The sequence below is a fragment of the Propithecus coquereli genome, unplaced genomic scaffold, assembly GCF_000956105.1.
Source record: "Propithecus coquereli isolate 6110/MARCELLA unplaced genomic scaffold, Pcoq_1.0 Scaffold491, whole genome shotgun sequence".
Taxonomy (NCBI): domain Eukaryota; kingdom Metazoa; phylum Chordata; class Mammalia; order Primates; family Indriidae; genus Propithecus; species Propithecus coquereli.
In genome coordinates, this window is record NW_012150741.1 from 794,396 (window position 1) to 813,198 (window position 18,803).

The 18,803-nt window shown below is 42.1% G+C and overlaps 1 protein-coding gene across 4 annotated transcripts in view; it reads left to right on the top strand.

Moving 5' to 3' along the window:
• The window catches only part of PPP1R12B (protein phosphatase 1, regulatory subunit 12B), a 229,418-nt gene that overhangs the window by 200,459 nt on the left and 10,156 nt on the right, over positions 1–18,803 (top strand). For all 4 annotated transcript variants that reach the window (XM_012655952.1, XM_012655951.1, XM_012655954.1 and 1 more), the window contains 5 exons: positions 6,679–6,695; positions 10,011–10,155; positions 11,104–11,208; positions 14,996–15,049; positions 16,265–16,315. In XM_012655952.1, coding sequence (XP_012511406.1) covers positions 6,679–6,695; positions 10,011–10,155; positions 11,104–11,208; positions 14,996–15,049; positions 16,265–16,315 — 372 coding nt within the window. The remainder of the gene's footprint in view (positions 1–6,678; positions 6,696–10,010; positions 10,156–11,103; positions 11,209–14,995; positions 15,050–16,264; positions 16,316–18,803) is intronic.

An 18,803-nucleotide genomic window follows, 5' to 3' on the forward strand; every position in this document is an offset into this window, starting at 1 on the left:
TAAACTAGACCATGTTTCTTTAAAGGGGGATCTTTGTGATAGTTGGAATTTCTAAAATGGCTCCCCAGAGATGTCCTGGCCTAATCTCGAGAACCCATGTGTATGACGAGATAGCTCTCCAATTATTGTTATGTTATATGGCACAATGACCTTAAGACGGGGAGTTTTTTCCTGATCTAATCACATGAGCCCATAAAGGCAGAGAGGTTTCTCGGCAGATGGCAGAGGGGAAGCTGGAGAAATTTGAAATGCAAAAAGAACTCAAAGTGCTGTTGCTGGTTTAAAGATGGAAAGGGCCATGTGAGAAGGAATGTGGGAGTCTCTACAGGCAGTGAGCAGCCACCTGCTAACAGCCAGCAAGGCAACGGGGACCTGAGACCTACAGCCACAAAGAACTGGATTCTGCCAACAACCTGAGCTTGAAAGCAGATCCTTCCCCAGATCCTCCAAATAAGAACCAGTAGCAGACACCTTGATTTCAGCCCTTGAGGACCTCAGTAGGGAGCCCAGCACAGCTGTGCCAGATTTCTGACCTATAAAACTATGAGATAATAGGCCAGGCATGGTGGCTCATGCCTGTAAACCTAGCACTTTGGGAGGCCGAGGCAGGAGGATCGCTTGAGCTCAGGAGTTCCAGACCAGCTTGAGCAAGAGTGAGACCCCATCTCTACTAAAAATAGAAGAATTAGCTGGACGTGGTGGCACATGCCTGTGGTCCCAGCTACTTGGGAGGCTGAGACAGGAGGATTGCTTGAGCCTAGGAGTTTGAGGTTGTAGCAAGCCGCATTGATGCCACTGCACTCTACTCAGGGTGACAGAGCAAGGCTCTGTCTCAAAATACATACATACATACTATGAGATAATAAATGGTTTTTTGAGCCACCAAGTTTTGTGGTCATTTGTTTTGGCAGTAATAGAAAACCAATACAGGGCCGGGCACAGTGGCTCACACCTGTAATCCTAGCACCTCGGAAGGCCAAGGTGGGAAGATTGCTTGAGGTCAGGAGTTTGAGACCAGCCTGAGCAAGAGCAAGACCCCATCTCTACTAAAAATAGAAAACATTAGGCAGTTGTGGTGACTCATACCTGTAGTCCCAGCTACTCCGGATTCTGGAGCAGGAAGATCGCTTAAGCCCAGGAATTTGAGGTTGCAGTGAGTTATTGTCATGACATTGTACTCTAGCCCAGGTGGCAGAGCCAGACTCTGTCTCCAGAAAAAAAAAAAAAACTAATACAGTTGCAAATGTGATGATATTAAGGAAATATCATTAATTTTTTAGATTTGAAACAAAACCTAATACAGGTCTCATTGTCATTGTCCTCTACTGTCACATCTTTGCATAAATCTTGAAAATTCTTGTTCCACTCTCACATGTATTTCTAAATTGTGCAGTCTCCAAATATATTACTAGAACAACATTGGTTCCAAAAGATCTACTTCAAAGCCAGAGACTGGTAGACCCTCCTTATTTCAAGTTTCCTGAGAATCCCATCTGTTTGAGTTACAAAGGATTCTCTTCCCTTCAGGTAGAAGGCTAGAACATCTTGATTCTTAAACTCAAAAGTGATAAAATTATACTATTTTGTGATTAACTCAGATCATGATTAGGTTTGCTGTGGCTCTGAAAATCTGCAGGGTCTTTGCAGATCATCGGCTTGTTCATCACCCGTCATTAATCTGAGAACACTGAAGGAAAAGGCTGGTCCTCTGTAGGCCATCCCAGAATAGCTCAAATTGTTTCCCCTGGCTCAGCCAGTGCACAAGAACATGATATAAAATGTTCCTTCTGCTTAGTCCCTCTTCGGGGAAAATGTAAATAGATTTTTTCCCATCACCGTGGGGTCAGGCCGTGACTCCAAAGGAACATGAGTTAAACCAGTTTCGGCCTTGGCAGTAGACATGTGACTTGGTCTCGTTCCTTTCCCTTGGGCCCAGCTTTCCAGAGCCACAGTTTTATTTTAAACTTGGTAGAAGGAGTTTGGTTTTAATTATGTGCCTTCCTGAACTCCTGATAGCTTTCAAGTTAAAAGCTTTTGTGGGGATTTTTCTAAGCCAGTCTCTGGTATTTGAGGGCCCTACACATTTCACAAATCAAAACCAGTCTGGTTCCTGTCCCTTTCTAGGATTGCCATCTGAATTAATGGTGATCTGCACTCTGTTCTTTTATTAGAAACAGGCCCAAGCCAGGAGATTATTATGGGAGAATTTCAAGAGATATGAAAGGAAGGATGATACTGCTGAGAGAGAACATTTAAAAAAGGAAAAGAAGAAGAAAAAAAAGGAAGGCGCCTGCTTCTTAGTTTGGGGTATTTTTTAAACTATGATCTGTCTAGCTAATCATTCTTTTTACCTCTCTGTGTTCATATTGATTTCTGAGCAGCTTTTTGTCCCTTCTGCTCCAGGGTCCCATTCGCAATATTTATTGCCCTCAATTGGGCCTTACAGGCTGTGAAAGTAATTCCTTCTCTGAACAGTTTTTATCTAATTCAGACCCACCAGAGAGCATCATCTTAGTGGCCATCATTCCTTCGTCTTCAGTAGAAGGTAGAGCAAAACGATCTTTAACAAAAACACTTAGAGAAGTTCTGAGAGTTCCAGATTAGAACATATGACACAATACATTTGTATATTAACCTGTGAATTGGATAAAAGACTCCTGCCTTTTCTAAAATATACGATGTCATCTTGTACAGGTAAGCTATTCAGACACTACTTAAAGAGGAGAGTAACTGTTCTGTTTTTAAGAGAGAGCGCACAGAGGCGGGAGTGCAATGGGGCCATTCCCAGAGCATGGGGAAGTGGAACCCACATTCCTAGCCTTCAGAGGACCGTGGATTTGGCCGGGGTCTCCAAGCCCTGTGTTCTAGTACTTCTCCTTATTTCCTGCACCCTAGGCTGACCTCTTAGAATCCTAGTCACTTCCCTAGTCTATGTTCAGCTTCCCTTTTCTTTTTTTGTTTTTTTGGGGGTTTTTTGTTTTATGTTTTTGGGTTGGGTTTGGTTTGGTTTTTTAGTAGTCACTTTCTGACCAAAGCTTCCCCCTTCTAATGTCACTTCCTGGCTTACTGTTCCCCTGAGAGCACTTAGTCTAACTCCCACTCTGTCTTATCTCCTGCCCTGTAGATTTACTCAGTAGTCTCCTGCAGCAGCGTTGGCCGTCAGCTTTCTCAAATAAGAAGCGCTGTCAACGGCTGAGCTGTGCTTAGTTTGAGTGACAACACGATGAAGAGGGAAAATCAAAGTTAAGTCTTATGCAGCAATTTAGCCACTCTGCTGCTTTCCCCAAGAAACCCAAGCTTCTCTTTCTGTAAATCTAACCAGTGTTTTTCTGTCAAACCCAAAATAATCCAGGGTAACAAGAAGCCAAGCAAAGCAATAGTTTTTAGAGGTATTCCCCCAGTGAAAAATCAGGAAGTATGATCTGAAAACCTAAGCCGTTTTACTAGAAGCTGGGGAATTAACTACTAAACCCTGTATATGTTTAAGCTATCTTGTCTTCTAGTCTGTAACAACACTCTTTTTAGGCTAAAAACCTTAAACCATTTCTATTACAGTGAGAATGCCATCTCCTTTAGAAATCCCAGTTTTCTTCCTTTTTTGAAGTAATATTGTTTGTATTAACGTAACTCTGTTACCTCTACTGATTCAAATCTCACTAATCTCTGAGGTTTTAAGGGGTTTATATGCATGCCTCTAATTGGTAGGGTTGACCTTCCCAGGACATTGCTAAGGTTAGCCTCTGCAGGCAGTAATTTAAAAACCCCAAGGATTCTACACAGCTCCACAAATCAGGTAAAAGCTGGAGGGAATGTTAGAGGCAACGAGGAGAGATCAAGGATTAACTTGCAAGCTCTGTTTTCTCTGATATCTCGATCCAGGCGATTTATCTACTGCCTTGTCTACGGGATCACGCATCATCTACACATTTTCATAAAGGGTCACCCAAAAGGAAATTGTTAACAAGCAATCTTAAGCCTTAAAAAGATGATAAACAGCAAACTGTGATATTTGCTCTTAGTTACTCCTGGCAGGCAGAAGTAGGAGTGTCATTCGTCAGCTTCCTAGCTGGCCATTGTAGGAGGCACATCCTGGAGTGGGCCTGTGTGGGCACAACTGCTGCAGCATCACAAGTTGTAGCACCGTTAGCGTTACCGTCCTCCACACGCTCTCACCTGTGGAAAATTAATTTAGGCCTCTTGAAAACCCTGTGGAATCGGCCTTTTCATATCCACGAACCCCGTGGGCTTTCCAATTGCTGCTTGATAGTACTAACCTATTTTTAGTGTTTTTCGGTTAAATGTTTGTATTTTACGTCAGCCTCCTCAGTGGAGGTCATACAGTATACACAGCCGTACTATACCTACAGTCACATATCTGTCTAAGAACTCTCTTGGGTGTGATGATAGCGCATAAAAAAACTTCATTGTGCTTCCAGAACATTCTAAATGGAAAGGGTTAATTATATGTCTTTTTTTTTTTTCTTTTGAGAAAGAGTCTTGCTCTGTCGCCTAGGCTGGATGGAGTACAGTGGCCTCATCACAGCTCATTGCAACCTCAAATTCCTGGGCTAAAGCAATCCTCCTGCCTCAGCCTCCCAAGTAGCTGGGACTACAGGCACTTGCCATCACACTCTATTTTTTATAGAGACGGGGGCTAGCTCACACTCAAGCTGGCCTCAAACTCCTGAGCTCAAGCAATCCTCCCACCTTGGCCTCCCAGAGCGCTAGGATTCTAGGCATGAGCCACCATGCCTGGCCTACATGTCGTTCTTATAAGAGTAAATCAATGGAAATGATTAGCATGCTTTGATATATATAATAGCTAAGAGTAATGCCAAGTAAAATCATAATTTCCCTATTTTAGTGGGAAAAAAATGCATATGTCTTCACTATAGTAGTAACCAGGGGTTACTCCTGTTATCTCCGAGTAGTTACAGGCATGTTTTCCCTAGGTTGCTTCAGATGAGCTTGTCAATTATGTTGACAGTGCTCTCCTGGCTCTGCCAGGCAATTTGTTCTGCTTCATCCTTTGTACTCTTCTACAGGGCTCTGCACACAGTGGACTTTTTCTGTTGTTTTTTGTTTCTTGAGTGGTCTTCAGTGGTAAATGGACTCTTAGGACCTTGGCATTTGCTGGTGTGGAGTTCAGTCTCAGTTATTCACCGGTACTTGACATATCACAATTTCTAGTTTTCCTGGGTTGTGAGTTTTAATTCACCCAGCTGCTGTAAGGCTGGATCTTGGATCTTCCCACAAAGCTAATGAGTGACATAACCAACAGCTCGCATCTCAGTTTCACTGCGCACTCCTGAAGCATTTTTATATGTATAGCAATTCCTGAGAGGTGACTCCTCAGTAGTTCAAGGATTCACTATTCATTTTGTAGGTTATTGGACCTTTGTTCCTCTTCTTCCTCCTCTTGTCTGTCCTTGAGGATTGTGTTGTTCTTTAACACCTTAAAAAAGGAAATAAATGAATACGTTCAAATCAATCGAGTTTTTATTTGCCTGAGTTTAAAAAAAAAAAAAGGAAAGGAATACAAGGGTAAAGGTCATCTATGATAAAAAGTAAATGTAAAACACAGATAAACACTTTTTGTTGTTCAGTTTGCTTACAATGACCAAGCTTACAAGTTGTAGCTATGAAATTCCTTTCTTCTGAGACCTCAGAGTACTTATTTTTTTCTTTTTTTTTTTTAATTATATAATTATTCTTTTCTATATTTTTTTCTCCTTTTTTTGACTTAACAGGTATACGGTATTTTTTTTTCTTTTCTTCTTCTTTTTTTTTTTTTTTTTTTTTTTTTTAAGAGATAGGGTCTCTTAAAGGTCTCCAAGCTGGAGTACAGTAGTATGATCATAGCTCACTGGAACCTGGAACTCCTGGGCTCAAGCCATACTCCTGCCTCAGCTTCCTGACTATCTGTGACTACAGGCACACGCCACCACGCCTGGCTAATATATTTTTTTATTTTTGTAGAGATGGGGGTCTCACTATGTTGCCCAGGTTGGTCTTGAACTACTGGCCTCAAGGAATCCCCCCCGCCCCTGCCGCCGCTGCCTTGGCCTCCCAAAGTGCCAGGATTAAAGGCGTGAGCCACTGCACTCGGCTTTTTCATTTTTTTAATAGCAACCTAGGGATTAGGATGGGACTTTCTTGTCTCCCCTAACCCCCTTACACTTCTAATCTCACTAGAGATCTGGGAGAAAGCCAGGAACTGTCCTGAGTTTTAATATTTGTAATTGCAGCGTTCACTCAGGGTGGGGTTGGGGGTTTGTGAACTGAAGGAAATTTATAAAATAAATATTGAGGTCCACAGAGGCTAAATGTCACACAGAAAGTCGATGATAGTCACTCATAGAACACAAGCTTGGCTGGCTAGTTGGGTGGGGGGAGAGCAGTTTTTAATCATTTTACATTTTGCTGACTTCAGTTTAAAAATATGCTGTCCCAAACCCTTAAATCTAGTGAGTCACAAAACACAAAGAAGTGTGAGCAGGAGCTAAGGTAGCCTTTTGCGCGGTTGAATTGCTTTTCTTAAATGGCGCCTCTATCTCCAGCTGTGAATTTCAGACGTTTGATTTGAAAAGTGCATTTATAAATGGAAAAAATAAAAATCAGTCCCTTGCTAATGCTGTTTTCTTTTTCTTTTTTTTTTTTTTTGTCTCCTTTCTCTAGCATGAAAGACTTTCTAGGTAAGAACTCTCCCTGTTTTATATGCATGCTTAATACTTATGAGTGAATGCATGTCTAATTAAATTTAACTTTATATAATAGTTTGGTAGTGAGTGTTTCTCACATCCTTTCCTTACTTTTCATTTCTATAGCCACCACAATAATTCAGACTTTTATTATCTCCTGCCCAAAGTAATGGAACAGCTTTTCAACTCATCCTCCTGCCTCCAAATGATTCTCCTCTTTCCAGTCCATCTTGTATACTTCCACTAGATTAATTTTTTTAAAGCGCCAGTGTACCAGGCACCATGCTAGGTACTAGGGAAACAACATGAATAAGACACTATTAAACTTCACTTAGCTTACAAGCCACTAGAGGGACAGATCATTCCCATAGAATGTAGTAAGTGCCAATTAGAAGCAGGGACAGCTGTGGTGAGCACAGAGAAGAGCGGTCAGCCTAATCTGGTGGTTCAGGGAAGGCTTCATTGCAGAGTTAAAGCCTGAATTGAGATTGAGGTTAGATACTATCGTGTAATAGTGGATCCAACACCTGTATCTGGATGGTGCTCCATAATAGTGTGTTGAATGAACTAAAGACCTGTTTCACAATTGCTGAAAAATTAAGGAAGATTTTCGGAGTTTGGGGGATGACCCTCTGTAATTTTTCACCTATTGTCTAAGGGTACAAAACTGATCTTCCTGAAGAAGAAAATAAATAAAAAATAATAGAGATTGTAGAGCCAAAGTTTGAATCTTTGTTTTTCCACTGTTCCTCTGATGGAAAGTTAAGAAGAGATTGGGGGAAGATACAGTTGTGGGATAGCATAGGGCAAATAAGTTCTTCCTAAATTGTTTGGTAATTGAACTGGTTCTGCCTTATTAATATATTTTAAATTTTACATGTATTCTTCTTCTGGTTGCCCTCTCACCAGGTACCAACTGGAGGACAAATAATTTACATCTAACTTAGCAGAAAATGACTTAGTTTTGCAAAATTCGTAGAAAGTGGTATTTTTCTGTAGTTAATATTTTGTGAACTCTGTTATACTATAATGGCCATTTGTGAAAGGCAATTTTCCCCACAGACTTCAAAATATGCTGTAAAGCTGTAGTGATTAAAACAGTGAAGCACTAGTTCAAGGATTAACAGGGAGATATATGTAACACAATCCCCAGCCCTCACAATGTCATGTGTGTAAGGTGACTTTTCATCTCTGTGGCGACGAAATTATTCAGTAAGAGATCATTAGGACAACTGATTATCTATTTGGGAAAATATAGCTTTCCCTCAAGCCAAACCAAAAAAAAGAAAGAAAAACCAATTTCAGATAGATTACTATTTTTAAAGAAAAGGGTTTTACATTAAAGTTAGTAGATGAAAAGATTTTACAATCTTTATATAAGAAAGACCATTCCAAGAATGATAGCATAAAGGTAAAAATTATCAAATTCATAAAATCTAAAATCTCTGCTTGTAAAAGACACTATAAATGAGACAAAAAGTGAAGTGAGGAAAATATTTGCAGCCTATGTTAAACAGTTTTAAAAGCCCTCCTATGTAGGAGGCTTTTCCAACATAACAAGAAAAAGACAATTACCCTACTGAATGAGGACTGTGAATAGGCAATTCAGAAACAAAGGTAAATAACCAGATATTGAATCTCCCTAATTATTTAAAAAATATTAAAATTAATGACAATGAGATTATATTTCTCCTATTGGATTGGAAAGGATTAAACCTCTCTGGAGGGCAGTATGGCAATGTATATATAAACATTTAAAATATATTTAGCTTTGACCAAACAGTTACACTTCTAAGATTTATCCTAAGAAACTAGTTGGACAAAGGCACTAAGATTTATAGACATCTGCTCATTATAGCATTGTTTATAGTAGCTAAAAAACCCCCCCAAAATATAAGTATCAATAGAGGATTAGTTATATAATCATACAAGCATGAAATGGAAGATTATGCAGTTGTTGTTTTTTCTTTTTAAATGAGGCAAATTTATTTTTACTCACATGGTAAGATGCCCACAATCATAGCAATAAGTACAGGGAGGAGGAGGAGTTTGACAGCGCTGTGTGTTATGACTTTATTTATAGATTTATGTATTTTAACATTGATGTGCTCTGCAAGGATATGAACTAAACTGCTAATAGTAATTATTTCTTTGGAGAATTATGGGGTGACTTTCTACTTTAGACACTTCAGTATTAACCTTTTCTACAAGCATGTATTGCTTTTGTAATCAGGAAAGTCAATAAAGAGATTTCTATTAACCAAAAAAAAAAAAGAAAAATTGTTGTGAAGAATGTGGGACTCTCTGTGAAAAGTGGCCATTAGCGTCCTTGGGAGCTGTTTACATTGCCTAGCCCTTCTCTGTGTCATTCCTATTGCTCCTCTACCTCATCAGTACTTAGCTCCCCCACCCGCAGCTATGGCAATAACTACCGCAAGACAGGGACATCAAATGCAAGTTCCACAGCTGTGACTTTTCATCCCAGTTCAGGATGTAGAGCAGAGCTGGTTTGTACAGAGCAGTTTCATATGTGCCATGTTTTAGTTTGAAAGAGCAAAGTCCGAGAAAAATTATAAATCAGCGTTAAGGATTAGCGTGATAGTTGTACACAAACAGGCAAGCAGCTGAGGCCCTTCCCCTAATGAACTTACCAATACTGGGAATAAACCACCATCAGCTCTAAGAGCTCCATTGCTAGAAAACGTAGAAATTCTAATCACAGGCACAGCAGTCTTGACATGGAATATAGATAAGAGGGTAGGAAACTAGCTGTTTGGGCACTGTGTTGGTACCCCCAAAATGTTTGGGATTCCAGAAACCGGTGGTGCACTTAAAAGGCATGCATACCACGTCCTAGTGGCCATTCCACTCCCGTTCAACCTCAAGCTCAGATCTTCAAGTCCATATGTTTCTGATTCGTTGACAGCTCATTGTAATCATTTTCCAAGAGCCATTGAAATCCAAGAAACTTTTACTTTTAAAAGCACGCTCTTGAGGGAAGCTTTTCAACCCTAAACTAATTTGAAAAGCTCTAAGATTTAAGTTAGCACTTGGGTCCAAACCACCAATTTTTCAAGTAAAGCTTCATTCTTGGCAAATGCGGGCCTGCCTCCCTCTCCAAGCTCATGCAGTTTAGCCCTGAGGTCTGGGAATGCTGGCAGTGAGATTCAAGGAAGGAATGTCGTGCATTGTTTCTGTCCAGGGCTCTCAAACACTTCTTAGAAAAGGCGCACACTACCCACAAGCATTATCTTCCCCCAACTACTTTGTTCTGAAACCAATTTTTACCTTTAATATTGTCTCCCACAGGTTGGAATCTGCAGGTAGTAACCCTACAACCAGCGATTCTTATGGGGACCGGGCTTCCGCAAGAGCCCGTCGGGAGGCCCGGGAGGCCCGTCTAGCCACCCTGACCAGCCGTGTAGAAGAGGACAGCAACAGGGATTATAAAAAAGTAGGACCTTTTTAAAATGTTTCTGTTCTTGGGTGACATGTAAACCTCTCAGCCTTTCCCTCAATATAGAAAAATCCCTGTAGTTCTGAGTAAGCAGAAAAGATGCTTAAGTAACAACTAATTCATTGCAGGTTTCTGGGTGTGCTTCACCTCTTCAACCAGTTGAATAAAGACCCCTTCATATATTGTTTTTGGTGCGGTAAATATATGGGTAGAATCAAATATTTAGAAGTGTAGGAAAAAGTAAGAAATTAAGAATTATAAAAAGGATAAAAAATCTAATGCTGTCTGTCTGAGCTTCTGAGAATCATTTGGTAGACACCATTATTTTTAACAAATATGTGCTTCTACTAAGGTCCTGTGACTATCAATTAAATACTACTTGGTGTTAGAAGAAGAAAAAAATCATCATCATCTGAGTTTGGAGAGGGTTTAAATCACTTTATAGTTCATTCCCTTTGGTTCTTGTAGAAGAGTACCTAGTTCCAGGAGTAGATTTGAAAACCTTCCCCTTCAGGTGCTTGAGATACCAGGAAAAAATATTTTTTGTTAAGAAAATATTTGTTTTGTTAATGTTTTGTTAATAAGAACTTGACTAAAATCAATACACACACTAGCAGGGTTCCAAAAAAAATAATTCTCTTTTGTATGGGGAGGCCCACTTTTAAGCAATGCAAATAGAAGAAAATAGAGTGCCTGTTTTTCCCCAGAGATTAACAGTAATGAAGCTGAAGCATCATCATTCTCTTTGTGTTCATCACTTTCAAGAAGCAAGAGACCAGCTGGCTGAATGTGCTCTGCTCCCTAGACTTCATCTTTTCCATCTACCAGACAGTGCTGGCTTGGAGCGCAGAGCCCCAGGCATCCTCATGTGATGAACCACTATGGGTTCTAATTCTGGAAGCCCCAGCTAGTGGGTGACCTGATTCTCTTTTTCCCTTCCCCCAGCTGTACGAGAGTGCCCTGACCGAAAACCAAAAACTGAAAACAAAACTTCAAGAGGCCCAGCTAGAGCTAGCAGACATAAAAGCCAAGCTTGAGAAGATGGCCCAGGTAAGGGGGAAGGAAAAGAAGAAGGATGGGAGCCAGGCGTTGAGGTAAGGAGTCCAGCTGGACTGGGGATCTAAGGGATGAGAAGTAAGACAGAGTCGAGATTAGGCCTACGCCAAGGCAGAGGATAGAAGCCTCTTAGATTCTAATTTGATTCTAGGGTTCCATCAGTGTTTGACTGAAAATTGAAAATTGATAATTCAGTGAACAACTCCTGATGGTCTGAATGCTACTAATTAATATTCTAGATCATCATCTACTTATTTTTTAGTAGAAAAGTACAAACCAGTGCCACAAGGCTAGTCCTAGACAGTTTCTCTCATCTTGTTCATCATGTTTCAGTTCAATTTATCTATACTTCACCTCTCGGAGGGCAGTAAGCACAACACTATTAAACCTAGTGAAAGAGGTGGCAAATTAGGCCTGAAGAAGTAAGTGCTTTGCTTAGGTCATATAACAAATCAAGGGCAAAGGTGGTGCTAGAACATAGGATTGAGTCCCAAAGCAAACATCTGTAGCATACGTTGTCTCCCCAAGCCACAACTCTCTTTTGACCTAGGAATAAGGAACATTAGTGGCAGAAAGACCAGATCAACCATTTCCTTTCATTGCTAGGCCTGATTTAATTAGGCAATGCTTTAGAGCTGTGTTCCCCAACCCCTGGGTCCGGACCGTAGCAGGCCATGGCCTGTTAGCAGCCAGGCTCTGCATCGCTGGCTCAGCTCCACTTCCCCCACCCCACCCCACCCCACCCCAAGGAACTGGGCCACACAGCAGGAGGTGAGCAGTGGGTGAGGCGAAGCTTAACCGGCATTTACAGCCACTCCCCATCGCTCACGTCACCACCTGAGCTCCACCTGCTCCCACCCCCCCCACCCTTATCCATGGAAAAATTGTCTTCCATGAAACCAGTCCCTGCTGCCAAAACGATTGGGGACTGGGACTGCTACTTTAGAGGGTGCTGGAGGTAATAACCTCATCACCAGTGAAACAAACCCTGCGGCTAAAAGCTGTCTTAAGTTATTGCTGCATTAACAGGAAACCTATCGAGTTGTTGCCCTCCTGGAATGCCTGAGGACTAAGAATTTCAAAAGCTGAACTGAAGTAAAAACATTTCTTTACCAGGAACGTATGAAATGAAAACCAGAGGTGGCTAATTATTGGGGCAATATAATATAATCCAAAAGCAAAGACTAAAATGCTAGGGTTGGACAGTACCGAACACATGGGGTTATGGAGGGCAGAAGGGGTTGAGGGCCCTCTAAACATCTTCTTGCAACTCCTTGAGAATGGGATGAGCAAAGAGATGCCAGCACTTGGAAGACAGCGGCACAGAACTGCATAGGATCCCAGGAAGACAGCTGAGATACCCGCACTTTCCAGACAAGTGCCTGATGAGGCACGAAGTAGACGGCCTGTCCTGTGAGCTGCCTGTCAGTTTGGAAGAGGCCCCCTCTGCCTGGCTGTAGTAGCCAAACATGGCTCTTACTGGGAATTTCTGAGACCTAATGCAGCACAGGTAGATAATAACTAGGCTTAAAGTGATTTTGTGGAATGAGAAAAGTAGGTCTCTAAACCTATTAAAAATTTAAAAATACACAGTTATAACCCTGCCGTAGGGCAGGGAGATGGACTCAATAAACCTTGTGGTCTCTTTTTACCTTAGCAGTACTGAGCCATGCCAAAAATGTCGTATTCATGGGAGACTCTCAGGAGACGTTTGGGTCTAACGTTTATCTGAACAGCACCACATATTAGCGGTGGTTAATAAATACAGATCTTATGCTGGCTCACATCAGTTATCACTAGGGCTGTTTCGCAGAAAGTTAAGAAGCAGTCACATGAGGAGCTACAGGAAGCACACTGCTTCACTTGCTCCCCGTTCTCCTTGGCAGAAGCTTCTGACGGCATGTCTTGACCTTTAGGGGTCCTTCGCTTTTCCACCAGCTCCTGCCTCGTAGCAGTGCGTGGTCTGACAGGCTGCTGACGTCTCCTTGCACAAAGGGCTTTGAAAATAAAATCAGCCCTTCCAGTTGCAAGGGAAAAGCATTTACTCTCCAGCCAGCTGCTTTGCTGGGTGTGTCAGAATATATTAAATACTTAGTTTTACCAAATACAAGTTATTGAAATTCAGAATAAACGGTAGTGCTACAAACCAAGTCTCTGCTATTTACCAAAAATGGAGTTGTTTGGCAGAACGGCAGAGGGAGGGCTTGTCGGCCTTGCACATTTGTATGGAAACAGTTACTACATGAACACACACAATGTTTTTACATAAAAGAGCCACCTGAACTCTAAGGGGGTCAAAATTTAAAACAAAACAAACAAAAAACTAGTTCTTTGTATATGTGACCCTTGAAAACAGTGAAGTCATCACAGTTTCTACTCTCCTCAGGCTCAGGAAAGAGAGACGTGTGAGGATGTGAACAAGCTGCAGGATCTGTTTCTGCATTTTCTCTTTTCCTTCTGTTTCGTAGTAGGCGCAGCGTAAGGCGGACGGCCATGACCTTCAGAACAGAAGGTGAAAGCCCAGGACGGAAGCCAGAAGTCTTAGTTTTACTGCTAGTTCTGGCTATTCCTTAATTTTTTGAAAAAAGAAACCTGTGCAAGAAGACCAGCATAAATTCAATGTTGTCTGTGCATGGCACTAAGCAAAATAAAAATAATAATCACCTGTATTTATTAACTATCTACTGAACATAAGAGATTCTGTTCCATTCTGTAATGTTAAGGTCAAAAGGTATGTAAGGGTTCATTTCTATTCCCCTATTTACGGCAAGGTCGTTACCTGAGGTTATTCTGCTTTTTAGCTATGATGACTAAATCCTTTTAGCCCCCTCTGCAAAATTTAAATTGAAATCAAAGACGATCTAAAATAAACATTCTAAATCTTTTATTCAAATAAAATATTACCTTATCTGGAAGCCCAGTATATATTAATAAAACAGATAAAAGTGAAATTGCTCTGTTCAAAGCAAGGTAGAAGCCATGAATGGGTTCCTAGGAACCCCCGGAAGCCCACCCACATGTGAAAACCACTGCTCTAAAAGAAAAATTGGCATCAGTTCCCCAAAAAAGAAAGAAATGGGGGAAAGGAGATTTTTTTTTTTTTTTTTGAGCCAGAGTCTTGTTCTGTTACCTGGGCTAGAGTGCGGTGACATCATCATAGCTCACTGCAACCTCTTACCTCAGCCTCCCAAGTATCTGGTACTATAGGTGTACGCCACCATGCCCAGTTAATTTTTTGTTTTGTTTTTTGTAGAGATGAGGGTCTCACTGTGTTGCTCAGGCTGGTCTCAAACTCCTGGCCTCTCACCTCAGCCTTTCAAAGTGCTAGGATTACAGGCATGAGCCACCATGCCTGGCCTCCCCAGTCTTTCAAAAAAGAAAAGCCATTTTGTAATCTCCTCTGAGTTTGTGATATTACTCACGGACAGAAGAGGGGAGAGGAATGGTGAGATATAAGAATGTAGTTGGCATCGAAGACCTAGAGAGAGAGTGTGTGTGTTAGAGAGTTGTGAGTAACGTCTTTGTACCTGTGAGTATTTTAAATTTCAGGGAACACTACTACTGCCTTCCCCTTCCCAGTGGGAATCCTGCAGACTTCAGAGAGGCAACAATGTTAGGCTAAGAGACCGCTCAGAATCTATTTGCTGGGCCCCTGCTATGGTGGCAGCCCAGAGCCCTACCTTCTACTTCTGGATGTGCCGTGGTGCAGCTGCACCAGACTGGGCTTTCCACTCGCCCCGAGACAACTTAGTAACAACTGTTTTCCTTGCATTTGCACCAGCAGAAACAAGAGAAGACCTCTGACCGATCATCAATGCTGGAGATGGAGAAACGGGTATGAGCATATCTCTTTTCCCCGTTTCATCTGTTCTTTCTTTCTCTAACTGTGTTGTTTGTGCCAATGGAAAAAGTTCATCTGAAGAAGGCAGGAGTTCTGCCACATTCCATTCCCAGCTCGATGATAAATTCCTTTCGTCTGACTGTAGGCAGTAATTTGATTGCTGGTCCTCTTGGCTTCCTCAGATGGTCAGCACTTTCCACATATTCCAGTCTTAGGGTGGGAAGGGTCCTTGGAAGGTCATCTTACGTGCTGTTCTGCCTGTAGGCAGAACCGTGCCCATGCACACGCCCGTGATATATTGTGGTTTACTGTAAATCGTCACGCACACACCCACATTCAGGTGCAAGGTCTCCTTACCCTTCCCATCACCTTGAACAGAAAGGAGGCTTTCATTCTGTGAAATGTAAATATAGTCAAAAAGTAACAAAAGTAAAAAAAAAGAAAGGCTTTTAGCAGGACCCTCTGCCATTGATTTAGGTCTTATGACTTGAAACATGAGCCAACACAGATTTTCACTCACTCTCTTGCGTGTGGGGAAGATTTCTGGTTCAATTGCTGACCTCCTCCCAACTGCACTCAGAATATTGTCCTGGGATTTTACATTCTTAGATTGGGAAAATTCAATTAGATTTATTGATGAACGCTAGCTTTGATTTGACCCTAGGGATATAATATGTTCCCATCTCTCCTGTTGTTGTCCATTTAATTTGGAAAGCAGCTAAGTTTTTTTATGTTTTATTCCTTTGGCCTGTAACCAAACCCCCTTGGTATCTCAGTGATGTCTACCTCCTTACCATCCGCTCCCCATCATCAGAGGAGAAGCTCCCTAGGAATTTAGGAGGAGCATTACTGGAGATAATGATGCCTTTTCGATAATGGAGAGCAAGGGCCCTAGTCACTTACAGTCATTTGAAATTCCATGAAATCTTCAACTTGCACAAAATAACTCCAAGTACCCTGGTTCTCTGTGTATTAGCAAGTTGCTTCTCCGTATATCTTCTAATTTTCTGATAGGAGATTTAGGTAATGTGATTTTTATCAGTGCAGTAGCTCCATCCACAAGTGTGGGTCAGATATTGCTCAAATCTCCCAAGTAATGTTTGCCTGAGTCAGTAGACAAACCCTTTGACCACGAAGCAGCTAGGAGACAGCATTTTGACTCCTGTCTAAATTCATTAGATATTCAACAGTCTCATTGTTCCTCAACAGGAGAGGCGAGCCTTGGAGCGGAAAATGTCTGAAATGGAGGAAGAGATGAAGGTAGGAAGAGATTTTCTTTCTCTCCGTGTATTTGTTCTCTGAATGCCTGCCAAGACTGGACATGTGAGCACAGGCCTTTCCCCTCCAAATTTCTCTACAAACTCAGCAACCTCAAGAAGTGGTGACGGGTGAGGAATAGGTGAGCACCTCTCCTCCGCCATCACAGGCTCTCTCGGCGCACGGTATCCACTGTGGCCACCTCAGAGGCCTCCTAGGAACAAACGCTGTCTTTGGTTTAAGGGGAGACCTTGGCAGGGTGCAGAGAAACCTGAGTTGAACTCTTAAGGTTTTTAAACAACGTCTTCACCCTCCAGAGGCTGGATAGGGAGGCAAGAACAAGTTGTCCAGCTCTGCGGAGCCTCCCATTAGGTGCCTGGAGAAGCCCGAGCCTGGCCAGAGGCTTTCCTCCCTGCTGCTCCTCCCCAGCCCAGCCCTGAGCTGGGAGGAATACAGATTAAGCCATTCTGCAGTAGAGTATAAATTTATTCACATTTTGTATCCTGCCCCAGTCCGTTTCCCCTGAAATGTTCAGGAATGCTTGGCACTCTTCCCGCAGAGTAAGATACGCTTCACAGCTGACTGCTCTCCTCTCTCCCTCACCATGACCTGCAGTGACCATCACCTCCATTAGCCACTTTGACGGACACCTGCCATCCTGAGCAGTCTGCAGTGCTAAGAGCTGGCAGTCTGTCCACAGGAGTCAGTTGCTGCTGTGGAAGGGGGGCATCTAGAGCTGGTCAGGGCAGCCACCTGGATGTGATTTGGGGGCATCTGTGCCCGCAGTCACTCAGCACTTGCTCAGCTTTTTCTTCTTTTTTCAAGGATCTTATGATGCCAAGCATTCATCTGGTGAAACATAGGTTTCTTTAGCTGGGAAACAGAAGCCCTGGGACAGTATTAGGCAGATCCCCAAGTGTCTTTCTATGAGCAAGCAACCCTAGTATGTACTCGGAGCACTTTGGGAGAGACATTTACTGTTCCATTGGCCTAAAAGGGTTGGTTATTTACTGGAAAAAAAAAAAAAACTTTTTAAAGACCTGACAAGGTCATAGTTAACACAAGATCCAGTGCTCATAATCCTGTTACTCTTTATAATTCCAGAGTGAAGGAGAGCCCTACCCCTGCATTCCCTACTCGCCATATGAAGGCTGTAACTGATCATATTCATACAGAATTCCAAGCAATGCCTGCTTATATCTCAAACACTTTAAATCTTCCAAGTTGATTCAAAGCAGCAAGAAGTAGAAACAAGTAGTTGCTTCTCCTGAGATGATAGAACAGTATGCCCAAGCATTAAACTTCTCCATCTTTTGGTTTTCCCGGTCCCATCTCACTTAACCACACAGAAACATTCTCTTCCACTTAGAGCAGTGTGTTAGTAGAGCTAAACAGTTCTTTTTTGTTTTTTTAAGAGACAGGGTCTCACTATGTGGCCCAAGCTGGACTGAAACTCCTGAGCTTACGCAATCCTCCCACCTCAGCCTCCTGAGTAGCTGGGACTATAGGTGTGCCATGGTGCCCAGATGAGCTAGACAGTTCTTGATGAATGAATATCCACAGCTGCTGGTTGCATGGGTGCCTCTCCATTTTTGAAACCCCCTGAGTTATACCATCTGTATTCTGTTGTTAGGCAGCTGTCAGTGACGCTTATTAAGAAACGGCTGATCTGGAGAATGTAAATGAGGCCAAAGCTGTTACCTTCCAATGAGTACCCACAAGCCCAAAGCCAGCCTATATCCACCAGTCATGGAGCTCTATGTCACATGCAGGCCCACACACAAAGACTCAGAAAGTGTCCAGATTGGAGAAATTAAGGTCTTTCTTTATTTCTATTCCAATTCTAAACTGGTGAGTACAGAAGCCCCTTCAGTGGTTCTAGTTGCTCTCAATCCTATGGGTTGAGACAGGCTTACATATTCTCTCTCACTCCTTATCCTATCAGGCTATGATTTCCTAAACTAGGTCATGAGTTCTTTTCTTTCCTCAATACAGATTTTAAAACATGAAAGTGTTGCTCTCCTCAGCCATAATCTATTTGCCAAAAACTCTAAAATCAATTGTCTAAATTATCAAGTGGAACCAGATCATGACTATTTAGCCCCTAAACCAATAGGTAAGCTGATTTGAGATCGATTTTTTTCTTTCTTTCTTTTATTTTTCTTTTATTTTTTGAGACAGGGCCTCACTCTGTCACCCAGGCTGGAGTGCAGTGGCGTCATCATAGCTCAGTGCAGCCTTGAGCTCCGGGCCTCAAATGATCCTCCTGCCTCGGCCTCCCAAAGTGCTGGGATTATACCCATAAGCCACCATGCCCAGCCTGATTTGATTTTTTTTTTAGTTAAAAAATCCACTCATTCAGTCAGTTGCCACTATTCTCCATTATCAATTACAAAGCCAAATGTAGAACAAACTCCTGTAAGCTCTGAAGCCTCCAAACACCATTTTAAATGAAAGCCTAATACCAGGTTTGCAAATTGTCCAGCACCCC